At 42.0% G+C, this 19,668-nt stretch overlaps 2 protein-coding genes across 11 annotated transcripts in view; one reads left to right on the top strand and one right to left on the bottom strand.

Moving 5' to 3' along the window:
• The window catches only part of JAZF1 (JAZF zinc finger 1), a 343,755-nt gene extending 330,258 nt beyond the window's left edge, over nucleotides 1-13,497 (top strand). For 3 of the 5 annotated variants that reach the window (XM_082398029.1, XM_082398032.1, XM_082398033.1), the window contains 2 exons: nucleotides 5,154-5,323; nucleotides 11,113-12,249. In XM_082398029.1, the coding sequence (XP_082254155.1) occupies nucleotides 5,154-5,323; nucleotides 11,113-11,289 (347 nt within the window). In that variant the 3' untranslated portion in view covers nucleotides 11,290-12,249. Of the gene's footprint in view, nucleotides 1-5,153; nucleotides 5,324-11,112; nucleotides 12,250-12,777 lie in introns of those variants that run through there. The other 2 variants (XM_082398031.1, XM_082398030.1) reach the window with 2 other exon arrangements.
• Nucleotides 13,498-13,632: 135 nt separating this feature from the next.
• TAX1BP1 (Tax1 binding protein 1) overlaps nucleotides 13,633-19,668 on the bottom strand; it is an 85,064-nt gene continuing 79,028 nt past the window's right edge. For 3 of the 6 annotated variants that reach the window (XM_082397948.1, XM_082397952.1, XM_082397951.1), the window contains 3 exons: nucleotides 16,071-16,153; nucleotides 15,296-15,451; nucleotides 13,633-14,009 (listed from right to left, as the gene is read on the bottom strand). In XM_082397948.1, coding sequence (XP_082254074.1) covers nucleotides 13,880-14,009; nucleotides 15,296-15,451; nucleotides 16,071-16,153 — 369 coding nt within the window. In that variant the 3' untranslated portion in view covers nucleotides 13,633-13,879. Of the gene's footprint in view, nucleotides 14,010-14,214; nucleotides 15,452-16,070; nucleotides 16,154-19,668 lie in introns of those variants that run through there. The other 3 variants (XM_082397949.1, XM_082397950.1, XM_082397953.1) reach the window with 3 other exon arrangements.

Genomic DNA, 19,668 nt, shown 5'->3' with positions numbered 1-19,668 from the left:
CCATCCTAACAAAATAATTGCTTGGCTGAATCCCCATTGTAAATCCCTACTGGAAGTTCATCCAGCATCCCAGCCCTCTGTCCTTCGTGTCCTTGAGATGCAGATCTTTGAAGGTATTCTGTCTTCTAAGAGAACAAGTTCATCCAAGTTAGAAATCTGACCCAGTCAGTCAATCTTTGTTTTAAAATACAAGGGCAATGTCTTTACAGTTTGTGTCCCTGTGCTGACAGCCTCCCCAGGTGCCACAACCCAGAGGAAAGGGTGGCACTTGTAGAAGCCACAGAACCCGCCACCGTCGCTCTAAAGAAGCCACGTCCATGGGGTTTTCATCTGCTTTTCTTAATTAAGGCCTTCAGGCTTTCTCTTTAGTTGTGAGAATGCTCTCCTCTGGACTCTTCAAGACGGTCAGTGTGGGGAGGAGGCGTTGGCGTACAGCAAGTTTTCTGTTTCGTGTTTGAGCGCTTGTCCCTTTCAGTTGCCAGGGCTTAGGGTTGACTTGCAGGAAGGGAAGGGTGGGAGGTGGAGAGAAGAGGGGAGAGATGGAGATGAACCTGTACTCACCACAACGTCGTCTTTCCCTGCTAGAATCCCCAGCCAGTAGCCCTGGAGAAAGGCAGCCCGCCCGGATAGACCGCTGAGCACCTCTCCTTCTAGTTGCAAAATTCTGACTCACCGACTCAATGTTCCCCAACCCTGCTTGCTAGGAGGACACCTGCCAGCCTGTCCCCAGACACCTGTTCTGGGCCCCAGGGGGATAAATTCTTCTTGTGATTCCCATACTTTCCTCCCACCTCCCTGCCCCAGTTACTTACAACTACAGGTAGGGTGTTTGGGGGTCTTTTTCCTCTTTTACACAGAGGAAGTACTTTTTATAATTTTCTTCTTCAGAAACTGATGTGGCAATTAACATTTTATGGATTCTGGGTGATGGGCGCTCAGAACCAGAAGCTTGAATTGATTCCGCGTCCTCCCTCTGTCTGGTGGCTGGAGCCCAGCACCCGCTCTGATGGGCTGACAGGCTGGGGCTCACACGGGGCCTCAGAGGTCACCCATTAACTCAGGATCAGGGTGAATGAATGAGCGTATCCATTCCTTAACACCCCATACCTCTCCCCTGGAACAATCCAAAGGCTCATCGTATCTGATAGCCTCAAAGCTGGCTGTGATGGGACCCGTTTGACCCCTCCAGCTGGTCTGCAGGGCAGTGGGCTCCAAAGTGGGTGCACAAGACAATCTATGAGGTGGAGGAAGGAGATACGAAATCTTTACACTTACTAAGGAAAATACTTCTCATATTAATATATATATTTATTCAACTATTTCATCCTCATCCTTTTATTTGCATATCTGTTTTATATAGTGATATGTTAGTACATGCATGTCATTTATAATCAGTATATTCACACACGCTCCCCCTCGGGGGGGCAGTGCCCACAGTTTCTTACTGACCGGGATGTAGGAGAGGATCAAAGAGCTGGGAGACCCCTGCTGGGAGAGTCAGCCTTGCTCCATCCTGCTTTCCCTAAATGGGGGGCAGGGGGCGGAATTCTCTAGCAGAGGGCTGGCAAGCGCTGCAGATCCCTTCGTTCAGAAGTTAGTTTTGAGATGGCAGGTGAAGCAGAGATTGAAAATGAACCAGGTTGGGGTTGACTTTTCTCCTTCGAAAGGCATGAGGACATGAATAAAACAAAGCGGAGAGGGTTGGCCCACATGTTTCTGAACTAAAGCCATAACTCATTTCAGGTTAGCATTTCGTAGGGTTCAAAGATGTGTGAAACGAGACTAAGAGCAGTAGGTGTCGGGGCCTCGGATGTTTTCTTCAGGACACTGCAGGCCCTGCTGGCAAGTTTTCCAGACATGAGCACCAAGTGGATGCCAGCGTCTGAGCTCGTGTGGCTTTCTGGGACAATAGCAACCCCCGTACCTGCAGGATGCCCTCTGGCTGCAGGGCCCGCCTCACAGCCGGCGACATTTCTCCTGTTTGATGACAGGGTAGCACTTGGGGTACAGGAACACAAGCAACAGTAGATGCCCCCCACTCCTGTTTTTAAAAAGTGAGTACCCTCAAGAGAAAGCGAGGGAACAGTGGATGAAATAAACTGCTCACGTGACCTTTTGCCTATTTATTTACCAAATGCTTCTTTAATGCTTACCGTGCATCATTGTTCTAAATACTTTTAAAAACAGGAACTCAATTGCCCCTCACAACAACCTTAAGAGGTAGTAGTATTATCAGCCCATTTTACAGATGAGGACTCTAAAACTCAGAGAGGTAACATCACTTGCCTGGGATCACACAGTTTGTCGGTGGCAGCACCAGGGCTCACACGGGCTCCCAGCCTGGGCTCCCAGCTTGGCCCCTGTAGATGCATCTGCACGAACAGTCCTCAGCCAGCACAGCACCTCTCTTGTTATGGAATCCCTCTTGTATTTTTTCTGGTGGAGATGCCCAAACCTATCAGAATTACCTTATTTTTTGTTTGGTTTTGCAACAGGCCTTTCTAAAAATAGTATTATTTTACATGTAATGTTATAAATAGTATTATTACAAAAATGGTATTATACTGTCTTCTGTTTTTTTGAGCACTTACTATGTGCAGGTCCTCCTGTGCCAGGTGCTTTATAGACATTAATTCTAATCCTTAAATTAAACTGTAAGGAAGAGATTTTTCCCCCCATTTCACAGAAGAGAAAGTAGAGGCCAAGTAGGTCGGTCACTCAGCTGACAATGTCTAGCCAAGGCATGAACCCAGGGTTGGGCCTTGCTCGGCTTTGTTATAGGACAGAACTAAGTAGAAACAGATCCTTCTCGATCCCCATCCAGGGGAGATAGTTTCACAAAGCACCCAAAGGACCTTGTGGTGTGCCGATGACGAGGATGTGTGTGTGTGTGGCCCCATTTTGTAAGCCTGTTGTCCCCGTGCTGGCTTTCAGGAAGCAAGGGCTTCCTGACATGGGCAGTAGATCATGTGGTCCTCCTACCTGCCCCACTTGGGACTGGATGCGGCATGGCTTCCAGGCGAGTGTGTCCTCAGCATTAGCCCCCCCAGGCCTGGCCCCTTTTGATCCCAAAGAGTTTTGAAGTTTTATCTTCTGCTGGGCTTCATTAAGCCCTCGGTTGGCCTGAGGCTTTCGCCCTGCCCCCAGTTGTAAATGTTGTGTGATTCTTGGTATTCAGGTTAACAAATTAGCTCAATTAGATGGGTAAATTAGTCATTCTCACTTTCTCAAGTCCTGGTGGAAGAGCTTTGCGAAATAGTATTTATAGTTTTCTAACAAGCAATTTAAAGGACACCAGCATGTGGCATTTGTTTAAGAGTAAAACGTCCTAAACAGTGCCCTTAGAAACAGGTTTCGAGATTTGCTCATGGACCGACTCAGGGATGCGGCAGAGCAGTACCCCCGTGCTGTGTCCTACGAGCACTTCCCAGCTGGGTCTCTTGTCTCTGGGGGCTCCAGCCAAGCGCAGCGGGGCTTACTGAAACCCACACTGAATTCCAGAGCCTCATTTTTGTCGAATTGTTTTTTCCGTACCGCCTGAGTTTCTAAACAGGCTTCAAAGCAGGCTGCTTTGAATCCTGAGCGGGAGATGGTGGAGGCCCAGCGACGTGGAGGTTGAGAGGGACACACCCCACCCCCAGGGCGCTGCCGGCACTGGAGGCCGGGAGGCAACGTGGGAAAAGGTGACCCCCTCACTAGCTAATTGAGAACGCGTCAGCTCTTGAGCCTCGCAGGGCTCATCTCCCCACGTGTCCGAAAGTGACACCCCACCTCACAGGGTCACCAGAGGATTAAATGAGCTGATGCAGCCAGTGTGCCTGAACCATACGAGGCACTCATGCACCTTGACGTCCCTTCCTTCCTTCCTGGATCCTTTTAAGTGTTCGCCTCAGATGCTGGCGTCCTTGTTCCTGGCTCAACTGGCTCTTCAAACAATCTTATTAATGCCTATTAAAAGGAAACCCAATAAAAGTGCCAATATCTGGTGTTGAAATAATTGATGTAGCAGGGGGAGCCCATGGAGCACCCAGGCGGGCCCCGGGTGCAATTTAGCCTCACACCTGGGGGATGAATTTCACAACTGTAATTGCTACCATATAATTCTTATTGACGTTGTGCTGTAATTCCTGTTTATTCCATGGGGCTTGTAAATGCATTAGGACTTGTCAACATATTATTTTACACTGTTTATGATCTGTAGAATTATGTCCTTCAGGGTTATATTGTGCAAAAGCTCCAAATAAACGGCTGTGGACCTCGTTAAAAAAAGAGCAAAGAGGGGCTGCTTGTTGAAGTGGTTCTCCATCCCTGCCGTCCAGGGCAGAAGTCAGCAGAGCAGATTTTTAATTCAGTTCTGAGCGGAGCTCTTAACCAGGATACAAGGGAATCCCCTCGTCTGTCTGAGCTGTCTGCTGCGATGGCTCAGCCCTCCCTCCCAGGGAGGGTTTTGTGTAGCTGAAAGGCAGGTGCCATTCCCTGAGGACAGGTGCGGTAGGGAATCGTTTGGTCTTCCTCGAGCTGGACCTGCATTCTGATGATGATGATGACATTGTGCCCTCAGAGCGCTGGGCATTTCTGTCCCCCTGCTCCCTAGCTTGGGGTAACCACACCCTTTTAGTTCTAAATTTCTTCATGGTCTTCCCAGCTCAGCTTATAAAGAAAAAGATCTGAAATTCATTCCCACCTAAGTGTAAATACCTAGTAAGTGTAAAATGTAACCCCCTCCTACAGATTTTTGTATTTACCATGCCAATAAAGCATAAAACTAAGGGGACAGAATTCTGTCCATTGTAATGTCAGGCATATCGTGTGTGTGTGTGTGTGTGTTGGGGCAGGGGTGTGTCTGTCGTAGTTGGTTATTTTTGGTTTTAGCCTTCCCAGCACCTTTGCAGTCAATCACCTTGGCCGCAGAATATTGAGTCCAAGTTCTTGCAGAGCTAATTCCTCGCCATGAGTCGCTGGGAAGCCCTCTCCCTGATCCCTGCGGTGGGAAGGCAGATACGCTCCCCCCAGGACTGTCCCGGGGACTAGATGCACTTGCAGCCCCTGGGTGCCTGGATGCCCTCTCCCGGGGCAGTGGGAGCGCCCGCCGTGCGGAGCGAGCCTGTGGGCACGCTCCCAACAGCCCTTGCGCTTCTCCTCTGGCCCCACAGGTAGTGAGTACGACGAGGAGGAGGTGGACTATGAGGAGTCGGACAGCGACGAGTCCTGGACCACGGAGAGCGCCATCAGCTCTGAGGCCATCCTCAGCTCCATGTGCATGAACGGAGGGGAGGAGAAGCCTTTTGCCTGCCCGGTTCCTGGATGTAAGAAGAGATACAAGGTAAGAGAAGTACCACCTCGCTCAGCATAACTGGATGGAGAACGGTAAGTCCCGTGTCAGCAGAGTCTGAGGAGAGGTGCTTCCCTCTTCTGCGCTGGTTGGGTGTGTGGTCCCCTCGGAAACCCAGGCCTGGGCCCGGGCTGCCCTCGGGTCAGTGCTGTCCCTGGTTTCTGGCCGTTGGGTGTGTTTTCCCCTTCACTGACCTGTGTGGGAGCGGTACGTCCAAAGAGAGTTTTTTGGTGGGAGAATCATGTCTTTGATACTCTTCAGATTCATGTCAGATCGGTCAGAATATCAAATGTGTCACCTGTTTATTTGCCGAACACCTTCCGCAGTGGTTGGCTCTGCAGGTGGTTCACAGAAGACCACTTTGAAGTCTTAAAAGCCCGCAGACGGTTCACAGAGCCCTTTTGGGAAACGCTGTAGGGTATTTACTTCCAGCTGAGGAAGCCCTTGCTTGAAAGGAGTTCAGGAGAAAAGGGGCTTTGGTATTTTTTCTCACCAAACCTGCCCACTTTAGCTTCGATGAACTCTCTGTAGGCGGCGCAGAGCCTGTGTCTCTCGGGCCTGCCTCTGGGTGTCAGGGCAGCCGGGGGCGCTAAATTCTCTACTAAGAAGACTCAAAGGGACAGAACAGTGAGAACACCCACAGCACTCAAATGTGGGTCCAGAGGGCATGTGGAAAAACAAATTTGCAAACTTTCCCATGAGGTGTTAGCAGCTCTTTAAAATCCAACTCTGAGATAGAAATGTAAAAATCAAAAACATGCCTGGTGCATTTGATGAGATGCTACTTTCCCCAGCAGATTGACTGTTTTTAAAGAAAGGCTTGAAAAATGTGTGGCAGCATAAGCACTTCCCGTATCGCTCCTTCTTCAGTATGTCTCTGAACACTAAAAACATCTATTTCAATACTTTTTATACCTGCTTCTGATATAAAAGCATGAAACCCAAATGTATCACAGGTAAGTGGCCCAAGATTTCACCTAGTCTATATACTGTTAAATTTTTATCATGGGAAGCACAGATGCGCTTTGTTTAAACTACAATGAAAACCCCAGGATGGAGATGTGAAGTCCCATCAGTGTGTCCTGACGCGCTGTCTGGTGTCCCAGGTGCACGTGTACATTCCTCTGTATCAAGGTGGCGTGGAAGTGGGCGCAGGGGTGAGAAAGCAGCAAAATTGTTTTCTCAGGAGCCCAGGGGATTGTTCAACAAGCTAGTTTGTCCAGAGGATAGCTCTGCTTGCAGAAAGAGATTTTTCCCTTCTTTCTTTCTTTCAAAGTGGAGAAAGCTGGACAGGGGTGCTGTCCTTGTACCCTGCCTGCCTCCAGATGCGCCTTCTCTCCATGCTTCATGAGAGCTGGTCCTCTGTGCTCTGCCATCTTGCTGCCTTCTCTCAAGGGTCCAAACACTGTCTAAAGGATGTCTTGCACATCAGCGATGTTAAAAGAGGGAGCAAAGTAATGAATGACCCAGACTACAGCTGACCAAAAAAACCCCAAAAAGCTGGTGGGGGGGTATAAGCTACACCCTTTATGATGAGGCCTTCTCTCTTTCCCACCTCTCTTTCATTCCTTTTTTACATCCTTTTCCCCTGATCATTTTTATTTTCTTGTCATTATTCTTTGGCTTCTATTTTTCTCGAGTATCCAGCCATTTCCTCTCCTGCAGTTTGTCTGCGTCTAGGTTTGTGGGGCCTTTGCGGAGTGTTGTTTCTCCATCTGAGGCCAAAAGAAGATTGCATGAACCTTGGGCTGCAGAGGCTGCCTGCTTCAGTACCACTAACTGGTGAATGACATGGGTGGCAATTAGTGGTCCTGATTTCCATGAGGGAAGTGTGAGTTTCTTTTTCTGGGCCAGAGTGCCACGTAATGGTGCATGAGACAGGAACAAATGCATAACTGCTTCTCCTAACCAAGTGCTTGAGATGAGTGTGGTCATATTCCCTAAAGTTTTAGTCTAACTCTTTCTGCTGGGAAGTTACTGGCCGCAGGGTGTACCAGGTGTTCTCTGGTGTAATTATTTCATCTTATTTACTGCATGATGGTTGGAGTGGGTGTTGGTGAGTGGAGGGCGTAATGAGCTTGGTGTGCTGTGGAGTTGGGCAGAATCCACAACTGCTGCCATCTTGTTCATTCCCAGGGCTGACTTCACATGTGTCTCATTCCCCGCCCCCGTCGGCAGGGAGTCTCTCACCCATGAGTCTCTTGGGCACTGACTGAGGATCAGCTCTTCTCACCATTTCATTGGCATTTGCAGAACTGGGAGAAGATGAGCATCTTAACTCCCCAGACTTCATACAGAATAGGGCAAGGGAGCAAGGCCCAGCCGTACAGCTAGGTCTCCGAGTTGTTTCCCGTGTTAATTCTTCTGCCTAGAATGCCCCCCTTCCCCTCCGCTCTCCTTCAGGACCTCTCATTTTCTTTCTTTTTTTAATTAATTAATTAATCTATTTATTTATTTTTGGCTGCGTTGGGTCTTCGTTGCTGTGTGCAGCCTTTCTCTAGTTGCAGTGAGCGGGGGCTACTCTTCATTGTGGTGTGCGGGCTTCTCATTGCGGTGGCTTCTCTTGTTGCGGAGCATGGGCTCTACGTGCGCAGGCTTCAGTAGTTGTGGCACGTGGACTCAGTAGTTGTGGCTCGCGGGCTCTAGAGTGCAGGCTCAGTAGTTGTGGTGCACGGGCTTAGTTGCTCTGCGGCATGTGGGATCTTCCCGGACCAGGGCTCGAACCCATGTCCCCTGCATTGGCAGGTGGATTCTTAACCACTGTCCCACCAGGAAAGTCCTGAATGTCAGTTTTATTTAAAACCTGAGTACTGAATAAGACAGTAGTTATCAAGTTCTCAGCATGACGAAAAGTTCTCACTGTAGTGACCTTCCTTGCCCTATTGGAGCTTAATTCCCTTTCCCCCTTTCAGAGACCAGAGGATTTAATAAGCATTTCATTTTCAAGTTGCCTGACATTATTTATTTTTGTTAATATTTTTGAAAGACCAAACTCATTTCAGGATCTCTGCAATTAGGAGTTTCAGTGAAGCTTTTTAAGCTCCTCAAGTCTTAGAAAGTGAAGTTCCCATTGCTATCTGTGAATGAACAGATGAGGGAAATCTTACATCTGATTAGAGTTTGTACTAACATTTGTGATAAGGTGTCCCATGACACTTGCGGACATTTTAAATCACAGCAACAAAGAGAAAGAGATGGTAAGGTAGTTTATTGTAGGCTCTTTGGCCAACCCTGGAAATGCGATGTGTTTCCACATGTGCAACTGGCTTCCTAATTTTTCCAGAGTAATAAAGCTGACATGTGTGTCAGTGCCACAGCCACGCACAACACAGTGTTGACATTCCAGCTGGGAACTGACCACGGAACCTGTTGGAATCACCTCAACCCTGGGCGTGTCCTTCCCCTGCTGAACTCCAGATCTGGTTTCATGTTGGAGTGGCTTCTGGTGGCTTTGGCAATTTCTGGTTTCAAACCTTCCCTCACCTAATTAGTTATTTAAAAACAAAAAAACAAAAACTCGGGCCTGGATGGAATATCTAAGACCTGGTCCTGTTGGAGTTGCTATATGCCTTTTTGTTTGTTGTTCAAATGTTTATTATTTTTGGTTTCCTCTCTTTTCTGACAAGGTGTGAGTGGCACTGGGGCACAGGGGTAGCTGGATTTATAATGATCCGTCTTGCAACAAGTTCCCTGTGAAAGCGAGGACATGAAATGTTTTAGTAACCCTTCATCCACAGGAAGGAACCCTATGAGGTACTCAGTGAATATCTGTTGAGCTAATAAATGGGATATTATTAAGCAGGCAGATGCAAATCATTAAGCATTTGTGAGTCAGGAGACTTCCCACCATAGTGTTACTATTAGAAAGTTGACAGTCTTTTTCTAATGATCATAAAACAGTTATTCCCTCCCTGTCTCCCTCCCTCCCATAGCTTAAAACAATGCTTATCTTTGTTGCCTGGCTCCAGCTAGGTGGCTCTCACCTGGGTCTCTCATGCCACTGCAGTAGGGTACCAGCTGGGGCTAGATACACAGGTTGGCTTCTTTACCCATGTGCCCGGGGCCCTGGTGGGATGGCTGGAGCAGCAAGGGGCTGGCAGGGCGTATCTACCCATCTCTCTTAATGGGTTGGATTCTGCACCGTCACTGCCCTCCCCACATGCCACCGCAGCAATCTCCTACTCCCCAACATGCCTCTAGAAGACCAGTGAAGTGCTCCCTCACCCTGCATGCAGGGATTAATGCAGGAATGACAAGGGCTGAAGGCGCAGAAGGCCAACAGCTGGACGTTCAGGGAAGAAGTCGTGTCTGTCCTTGTGGTTCAACTCACTGGACAGCCTTCAGACTCAAAGCATAGACAACTGGTTGCTATTTGTCACCCCTGGGTTCAACAAAGTCAAGAGGATTCTCTTCCATAGGACTTTTGAAAAGTATTAATGTGCACTGTGAATCTCCAATAGGGAAATATAAATAGTAATAACCACTGAACATATTTTGTTTCATGGCAACTCAATTTCTTCCAGAATGAGGCATGTTCTAACAAATTCATTCATTCACAGATACTAGTGGAGCATCTACTATGTGCCAGGCACTGTGCTAGATGCTCATGAAACAGCTGCAGTTTGTTCTTATTCTTTGGGACTCGATAAGGGCATCCTATGAAGTAGAAGACACCTATGTTGGACACCTTTCGTTGGGCACAGGACTGGCCTCAGTGGGCCTAGATTCAGATAATACTTTAGAAAACAGTCCACTCTTCTGGTGATCTGTACTCAACAACTTCCTATCTTCTCTTTTCCCTTACTCCTCAATCTGACAGTAGCTGACTTGGAAATTAAGACCTATGCTCTAGTATCACTTCTGCCATTTATTCTTACTTAAATCTCCCATCAGTTTACTCAATGTCCTGAGCCTGTTTACTCACCATGCAATTGGGATAAGCAAAACTAACTTGGTTGAATCTGTAGAGTGATTCTAGGCATGACGTCCTAAATAGAATATGCAAGTGAGCTAGCAAAACCAATTAATAGAAATCCAGAAAGCATTTTGGTATTTCATGTTATCATTTAGGATTTGTAGGCCAATTTGAAGTTTGGAACTTTTCTGTTGCTGAGACTTTAATAACCTAACATTTTTAAAGTTCACTGTATGTTTGGAATAGTACATAAATAAAAGTAGGGCCTTGTCTGCCCATAGGTGCTTATTTAACACACACAACTGTGCTAGGGCAGGATTTGGGCAGAGATACTGGCTTAATGCAGAGTAGAAAATGGACAAAAAATCCCTACGTAAGGTAGGGATTATCATGATTGGCTGGGAGCAAGACATAAGCTGAGTTTCCAAATGAAGAATTTATACACGTCTTGAACTTCATTACCCTAACCTATGTTTTCTTTCTTTAGATTTTTTCGGTGCCATCTTGAGGATATTTGTATGTAATTGTTCATCATTAACATTCTTCAGGGTGGAAACAAGATTCAGAGGGAGCTGTGCCTCTTTATACAGTCTGGGTCTTAAATACGTATTTTATGTAAAAGTCGAAAGTCAGTACTTTCAGAGTAACTGAGGTGTATGTGAAATTGCCTTGGCTGAGCTGTGTGCATGACCCAGTCTGCACCGCCCACGATTAACACACGACTGCGAGTTCGCGAAAAAGCCTGTTCTGTATACAGCTGCCATCCAGGAGCTGTCCGGTTGCGGTCAGACCCGCACTGAGGTTTCCCCCCCATCTGACACTGTGTGACTCCGTCTAATAGGTGATATTTTTGTCCTTTCCACAGAATGTGAATGGCATAAAGTACCATGCTAAGAATGGCCACAGAACACAGATTCGTGTCCGCAAACCATTCAAGTGTCGTTGTGGTAAGAGTTACAAAACAGCTCAGGGCCTGCGGCACCACACAATCAATTTCCATCCCCCGGTGTCGGCCGACATTATCAGGAAGATGCAGCAGTAACATGCTGGTCGTAACTGTGCCAAGAAATCCTCACCAGCAGTTGCTGATTTTGAAAACAGCCACCTTTTTTCAGGGGAAGCATTCAGCAACCCTTTAAAGAATAAATGCATGCTTTAAATTTTTTCTGTAATTTTGGAATGATGTATCTTTGTAGAGTTAATGATTTTGTACATTTGCACATGTAATCATCATACCCATTTTCATTACTTTGATATAAGGTGCTAAACAAAAAAAGCTCTAGGTTTTTCAGCACATTTCCCCCAAAACAAGACAGAAATTGAGGGCATGTTGCGTTATTGTTTAGCTGTGTTGCAGTGATATCAGTTGTGGGGGAGGAGGGGCTGGCACTGAGGGTTTTTCCCCCAAGATTATAATGTGATTGGTTGAAGTTTTTCAACACATCAACTCATTGTGTTCAAAACCAAAATAATACCTTCACTGTCAAACTGGTTACCATGCCTTACATAATGGAGTTAGTTAGTACCTGTGACTACAAAGACTTTAGGTAACGGAAATATAAATAAGAAAGAATGTTTAACATAATATGCTAAAAATATTTTCATATTTAAATAACATACATAAAAGGTGTGCTTTCTGTGTTTTATATTATCTTGCAAATCCTTTTGACCTTTAAAAAGCTGAAAATCTTGCCATCTGACTTACCAATCATTTTAGTGTTACAAATGGCATTTTTGTACAAAAAGTCTATTCAGTTCACTCATTAACACACATTCATTTGAGTGCCTGCTAGGTGCAAGGGATTCAATTTATGCCTATTGATATCTGTGGACCAAGATACCAGTTTAGTGAAATACTTTCCCCTGAAATCTGTTAGGAAACACTTTGAAATACTTAAGTGCAAATTTTGTGTGTGTGGGAAATTTAGTTCTACCTTCATCTTTAGGTGAAGTTTTAAAGCACTTTGTAGTTCTCTATTGCCAACAGATTTAATGTTTTATGTGTTGCCAATTCTTGCAACCACTGCCCTAACAAACCTGTGGGTTGCAAATAAGAATTAAAATTCCAAGCACATTTCAAAGAGGAACATTTTGTTAAGACCCCTGTCGCCTCCTCATGCTCATTGTTTTTAGACTTTTTTTAAAGGCACTTTTTCCATCACATTGTAGATGTCTGTATTCCCACTGGAAATGTCTGTTTAGCTTTGTAAGACATTTTGCTGAAATATGAAATTGAGCCTTATTGACAGTTAAGTGCTTCTTGCAGCAGGTGGTCAAAGAGTGACTAATGCGTGACCCATTAGAGCATAACCTACGTCTGGACCATTCCTAAAGTTTTTCTTACCAACAGTACCATCATGCCTTGAGTGTTCATTTCTCCCAAGTGCTACTCCTTAAACATGAGTTTACCAATTGCCTAATTATGCAATAAAAATTGCTTTGAGATGGCTAACTGCCCACAAAACTGATGAAAATCAAACTCGAAATGCCTGTAAAATAACTTTCTTCCCGTGTTTCCATTTGTTGAAAGTCTTACAGATGGAAAGCAGGTGTTCCTCAATTTTTCAGACGTTTTGAAAGGAAGACAATTCTGTTAGACAGATGGGTAAGCTTCTATTAATACACTCTTAAATTGTGAATCCCTCATAATGAGGGATTTAAAAGATATTTATAAAGACACTGCCCGCTAAAAATGTCCTCAGATCTCTGAAGAGTAGTCTTGGTCCTGAATATATACAGTGTTATCCTTTATGTTTTAAAGGGTGATACAGACATGAGAAGCCACTAGTTGGTGCATAAGAAGGCCCTACTTGGCTATTTCATATCTACCTAGAATTGACCAAAATTTTTTTTAGGCCAGCAGTTATTATTTAGCTTCGCTCCTTCTAGTGCAAGAAACTGTAGGCTGGATCAGTAGTTCAACAGCTAAACAGTCATAAAATAGTCATTGTGCATGTTCAATTTCTTTCAACTATAAAAATTGCCAGTTTCTATTTACTTATTCATTGTGACAGTATTACTAAACAGGTAAGGATGGGAATATTTTGTTATACCGTGTATAGTGAATGTATTGTACTGTGTCTGTGAAAACTGTGCTTTAAATTATATTTTCATATGTTTTGTTCAGGACAGAGCACATTAAGTTTGAAAGCAACAGAGGTTTGTTTTAGAACTGAAGGCAACTTAATGAAACAAAATTGCTGTCAAGAAAAGCTGCTTATAAATGTAAATGAAATCACATTTAAAATAATAAACTGCCTCTGACCCAAAATAAACATGGCTCTTTATTTTCATTAGCATCCATTATAAAGACCAGTATCAAGTTTGCCACAGAAACGAATATATCCATTCAGTACCTTGTTCTAAGGCTGCCTTTTTTGGGCGGTGGGGGGGGGGGGGGGCGGGGGGTGCAGAATTCAGCTGACTGACACATGTAGATTTCATCAATGTTTTGCCTAGGTCAGTATGATGAACAATTTCATTTCACTGGTAGTAGCACTGTAATATTCAAAGGATACTTTACTTTTAGGTTAACATGGTCCATAATTATTAACTGATGCAACAAAAATGTTCATATCATTGAACTATTTTACCTGAATATATTCTGCTTAGCCTATAACCTATCCAGAAGCTTAAAACATGGAGTCTTCATTACTGTTGCATCCCAGGTCTGCCATGTCCTGATATCTGACTGGCCAATACTGTTTTGCCCTAGGCTCAAACCTTTTAAAGGATTCCAATGATGATACATGAATTCTTCTCCTAGAAACAAATGCAAGTGAGATGTTGTATATGCGGTTCACATATAGTACCCAGAAATGCCACTACACTGAATATTAAGTTAACATCTTAGATAGCTAGTTTGCTTAAGACAAGCTTAAATATTTTGATATAACCACAAAAACAGCAAAATCAAAAAGTCAGTACTTTAAATCCTTAACATTCATATTCTAAAAGAGGAAAGGACTGTAGTTCAGAAAATTTTTTTAATGACCCAGACCAAAAAGACATTCAAGATGCTAGACTTAATGAAAATCACAAATAAATCTGACAACGAAATTACACACTTCTAAAAATGTGTCTACTTTAATGTTAATGAATACACTATATACAGCAGAGTCATAACGAACACGATAGTTTGATTTGGGTTTATGCATTACATATTTAATCACTTACTGAGAACATTTTTTCAAAGTTATACTCTTATCAGGAAAATGTGAAAAAAGACATACATTTTCTGTGATTTTATGCCACAACCATCACTGTTTAGTAGATCATTTAATATTGAAACAATTACGCTGACATATCTTGTTCCATTTCCCCATCAAATAGAAATACAACTTTAAGATGGCTTAAAAATAATCATTCAGGTATTCTAAAATTTTTTAGTCATAAAATTAGCAAAATATGCTTTCTATTAATTCCTAAAGCAAAGATTTCAAATATAAAAAGGATATTTGCTATCTTGGAAGCATGTGATCTCATTCTACATGCAGCTCCCTTTCTAAAGAGGGTGAAAAAAAAAACATTTCATGGGCTAAATTATGAAGTTTCTGTATTCAAAAGAATAACTGCAAGACTTATGATAAATTCTTTGTATTACATAATTTTTAGTAGTCATGCTCAATCAACAAGGTCAACAGAGATGTGTAAATATTCTGCTAAATAACACACTATACATACCTATTTTTTCAGTGTGGTAACATTAAAATAATCCGTTTCCTTCATTCATATAATTTTGCAAAATGGGGAATAAATAAAGATACAAACACACAAGAACTTCTTAAGCAGGTAAGATTAACAGAGGTTAAAATTATATTTATTGATAAGTGGTAAGCCAAGGACTGACCCTGACACTAGTAACACCAAACTCAAAGTAGCTCTTGGTCAGAAAAGTGCAGTAGAGGGTGCACGAAAGTGACACCTTGTGGTCTCCTTAGTGGTCTGAGGTGATTTTTTTTCCAACTGCTAAACTGTATTATTAACTCCTAATAAAAATTAACTAGTCAAAATTTAAAACATTCTGATCAAAATGGGTCTGTACATGCCTTTCAAACCCCTGCTGGTCATAGTCAGGAGGGAACTGCTCGCTGCACATTGGGCACACCTTCCAGTGACTTTCAACATGTTCTTCAAATTTGCTCTGATCATAGTTGGGAGGGAACATTAATTCACAGAGTGGACATTTCTTCTGAACATCAAAGCTTGAGGAAATAAAACGAAAGAATTACGTATTTCTAATAAACAGATTTTTCACAGCAGTAGTCTTCAGATACAGCGAGGTTACATTTATCTAGTTAAGCTGATATTCATACTAACACTTACCTTGAAAGTCTTCAGTTACACCAGGAACCTCTTTTTCTGCTCCTAAAAGCTTGCTATTGACAATTGTGTAAACCATTTATAAAGCCTCTAATTTTAGTTTTACAATTAGATTGACAAAATTTTTTTCTCATCAAAATCCAAAAAATACAATCACATTATGTGAAATGAGGCTCAGTGACAAGAATTCTTCAATTTTTAACTAACAAAATATGCCTTTTGTAAAACTATAAAGATTCATACAACTTGTAGCTTCCCAACAGTGTTCATTCAGTTTAACAACTAAAGGTGTTTACAGCACTGGTCCTCAAGGTACGGCGCGCATCAGAACCACCTGGAGGCATGCTGAGACGCACACTGCTGGGCCCTACAGCAAGGATTTGGGGTTCAACAAGATCTGAGTTAAGGCCCTGGACCATATGCATTTCTAACAAATTTTCAAGGACCATACGTTGAGAGCCACAGGTAATCCCAATTCTACACAGGAAAGAGCAAAATTACCTGGGATCAAAGCAAAAGCCTGTTCCGTGCCCACGTAAATGCTGACTTGGAGGATCAGGAGCAGGGGGCACGTTCTCGTCTTCCTAGGCAAAAAATAATCGTGCAACTTTTGAGAAAAGTGAAACCAAATAGAAGTTCCTCAATTAACTCAATCAAGCACCGTATAAAGGAAATAAGATTACACTTTAAAAAATTTACTTCTATTATCATTAAATTAGATTTTCATGTAAACATGTTTGAAAGTAACTTTTTTTTTTTTTTTTAGAGAGTATTTCACTATGGACTAAGTCTTACTTTGAAATAAAAAGCAGTATTCAGTGGAATGGAGAGTATACTACACCTGTGTGTGTGTGAATGAAGCAGAGATCAATAGACTTTTTTGACCGATATGTAGGTAACTTTACCAACCTTTTATCTCCATACACTGGGTGACCACTTTCATAAAAATCTTAAGACTGCATTATTTTTCCTGTTATTCTCATTTAATGACTATTAGTCTGTAAGATAGGCAGGATCTTCTGTGATAATATATATCCACTGCACAATACGTAGAAATTATAAATAAAGGAAAACTAACAGTGTGTGTGTGTGTATGTTTTGGGGCAAATACACAAGCGAATCCAACTGGAAAACCATGTTAAAGCGAAGCAATGCACCAAACTACAGGCCTCAAAAACCCTGATGTAAAACAATCAGATTCAAATTTAAATATCTGATTAACAGATTATCAAGGAAGACTCCTAAAACCCTGTAAATCTGAGTCTGAATCAGAAAGAAAATGCTGGTTTGAATTTCCATGCCTGCATCCCTCTAGTCACTTTTTATAGATTTGCACATTGCTGCTACATCAATATCCAAACACAGACTGTCACTTCATATCCAAAGCAGCCACATCCATCTGAAGTGCCCATTTGCTTTCTTTCCCTGAGCAGTTTGTTAGCTGCTTTCATGCCATGAACTAACAGCACACAACAGGCAGAAGAGGCACTGATGGAAGTCCTTATGTTGCTGGGTAGTCATGATTGCCCCAGAACTATTAATAGGCTAAGTCAGGTCTGTCATAGGAAGAGGTTCCAAAAAAGTGTATGTGACTTGAAATTTGAAGTGACCAAACAAAAGATAAATTGAATTCTTTTTTTTTCTTTTGAAGGGGGGGAGGGAATAGTTAAGGGAAGGCAGGGTAACTTAGCTATTATCCTGACAATTATCCCCCCCTAAAAGCTCAAAAAAGGAGGTGAGAGACTTTTTTTTTTCCCATGTGCATCACATGAGAAAACACTTTTGTTTACATATGATTCCCTTAGGATATAACTGGGCAAAAGAAAAACAGGATCAATAACCTAATAGGGCATTGAGAAGTTGGGGAATATTGGGCAAGTACTTCATATACTTCAAAAATTAAGTCTTTAAGTAACTAAAATCCAGACAGTTTTTAAATCTGCAGGTACAAAGAGGGAAGATGATTTAGTAGCTGAATCTGCTAAGCTTACATATGTATAACAGGCAAATTATGATTCTGTGCCACATTACTCCGGCTGCCATACTTAGGCCTTCCAGCAACAATATCTGAAAATGAATCTGCTTAAACAACTACATATAAAATAATGAACAAAATTTTCTCATATCTAAATGACATAAAAATATATAAATGTTTTAAAAAATTTTGAAATGCTATTGAAGAAAATGAGAATAATACAACGAAAGGTCTTCATATTCTACTTTTCAAAATTCTTGATGAGACATATTTATAATATTGTACAACTTTCTAGGGGTGAAAAATATAATGGAACCAAAACTCTCACAACCACCTTTCCCTGTGTTTTACAACAGCTGCAGCTCACACCAATTCACTGCTTCCGTGAAGCAGCTAACAATAGAGTTTGGAACTAGCTAAGGTGCTAGGTTCAGACCACCTATCAGACATGTTAACCCTGCTTATAAAATATGTAGATGAGGGGGCAAAAAAAGCAATTTATACTTTCTAAGCCATATATAATTTGGTAAGGGTAACTATTATTCTGTATCTTCTACCAGAATAAAAGGGGAGAGGGACTGAAGAGTAGAATTCTAGATGTAATAGTGAGACATAAGTCCTCATGAAATAAGAAATCACCTACTGGGAGAATAGTTTAAAACCAGGAAGTATGTAATAAAATCTGAGTAACCAATTCATATAATAAAGTCTTTGGTGATCTTGTCATGCAAAATGACCAAATTTTCACTCACAAATACAGTTATTCCATTTTACTCATCAAGCTCGGCTAATTAGTTTCCAAACCATACTAGTTTACATATAACAAATTAGCCCAGGAAGTGAGGCTGTTAAGGCAGGCTCACGGCCAGCAACAAAAAATGGCTACTGGTGAAAAAAGAGAGGAAAGCAGACAAGAACCCAAAACATCAAATAGGATTTCAACACTGGATCATACAGCTTTACTATACACCTTAAAAGAATGTGAGGACATCATTCAATATTGAGTTTTTAATTAATAAACTTCAGTCATCAAGGTTATTAGTATTCTATTTTAGCAAGATTTCCACCCCAAACTACTAAAATAATCAAGTTTTAGCACTGAAAGTTGTCAACTCAAAAGAATTTTGAATAGCAAGTTTTAAAGTATAAGTACCTAGTATTTTAGCTAAACTGCTGAAATAATCTTGTAAGCAAATATTACTGGGAATACCACACTGAAATGTATTTATGAACAATTCCAAATAATTAAATTTTTTCTTAAGAAAACATTTTCAATAGCATTTTAATCTCTACAAAGGTCTAAACACTCTACATTGTTCATGTACCTTTAGACCCATGAGCACAATACTCTTTCTATTTGCAAACTGGTTTTTAAGCAAAGGAAACATGCTACGGTAAACTGAAGCTCTATTTGAAACCCAAAACTTCTCATGAGATGCTCAACCCAAAATCTAGTCTCTAAAAAATATTCTTGTTTTTATCAAAGTATATAACCAGTTTGAACATCTGAAATAGTATTAAAATTGGTTAATCTCTCAGACAACAAAATACATTTAATCATAGTAAATTCAAAATGCAATCATGATCATAAAAATACAATTACCATACGATACAACAATTCCATTTCTGGGTATATATCCAAAAGAACTGAAAGCAGGAACTCAAACAGATATACTGGTACACCTATGGTCATAGCAGCATTATTCACAATAGCCAAAAGGTGGAAACAACTCAAATGTCTATCAATGGATGCATGGAAAAACAAAATGTGGTATACACATACAATGAAATATTACTTAGCCTTAAAAAGGAAGAAAATTCTGACATCTTACAACATGAATGAATCTCGAGGACATATATTAAGTGAAATAAGCCCATCACAAAAAGATAAATACTATATGATTCTATTGTACTTATATGAGGTATCCAGAATAGTCAAATTCAGAGAGACAAAGTAGAATGGCAGTTGCCAGGGGCCAGAGGGAGGGAGGAATGGAGTTGTTGTTTAACGGGTATAGAGTTTCTGTTTTGCAAGATGAAAAGAGTTCTGAAGACTTGCTGCACAACAACGTGAATATACAGTTGACCACTGAACAATGAGGATTTGAACTGCATAGATCTGCT

This window comes from Balaenoptera borealis, assembly GCF_965194805.1.
Source record: "Balaenoptera borealis genome assembly, chromosome: 7".
In the NCBI taxonomy this organism is placed as follows: domain Eukaryota; kingdom Metazoa; phylum Chordata; class Mammalia; order Artiodactyla; family Balaenopteridae; genus Balaenoptera; species Balaenoptera borealis.
This window is presented reverse-complemented; position numbering and strand designations above follow the sequence as displayed.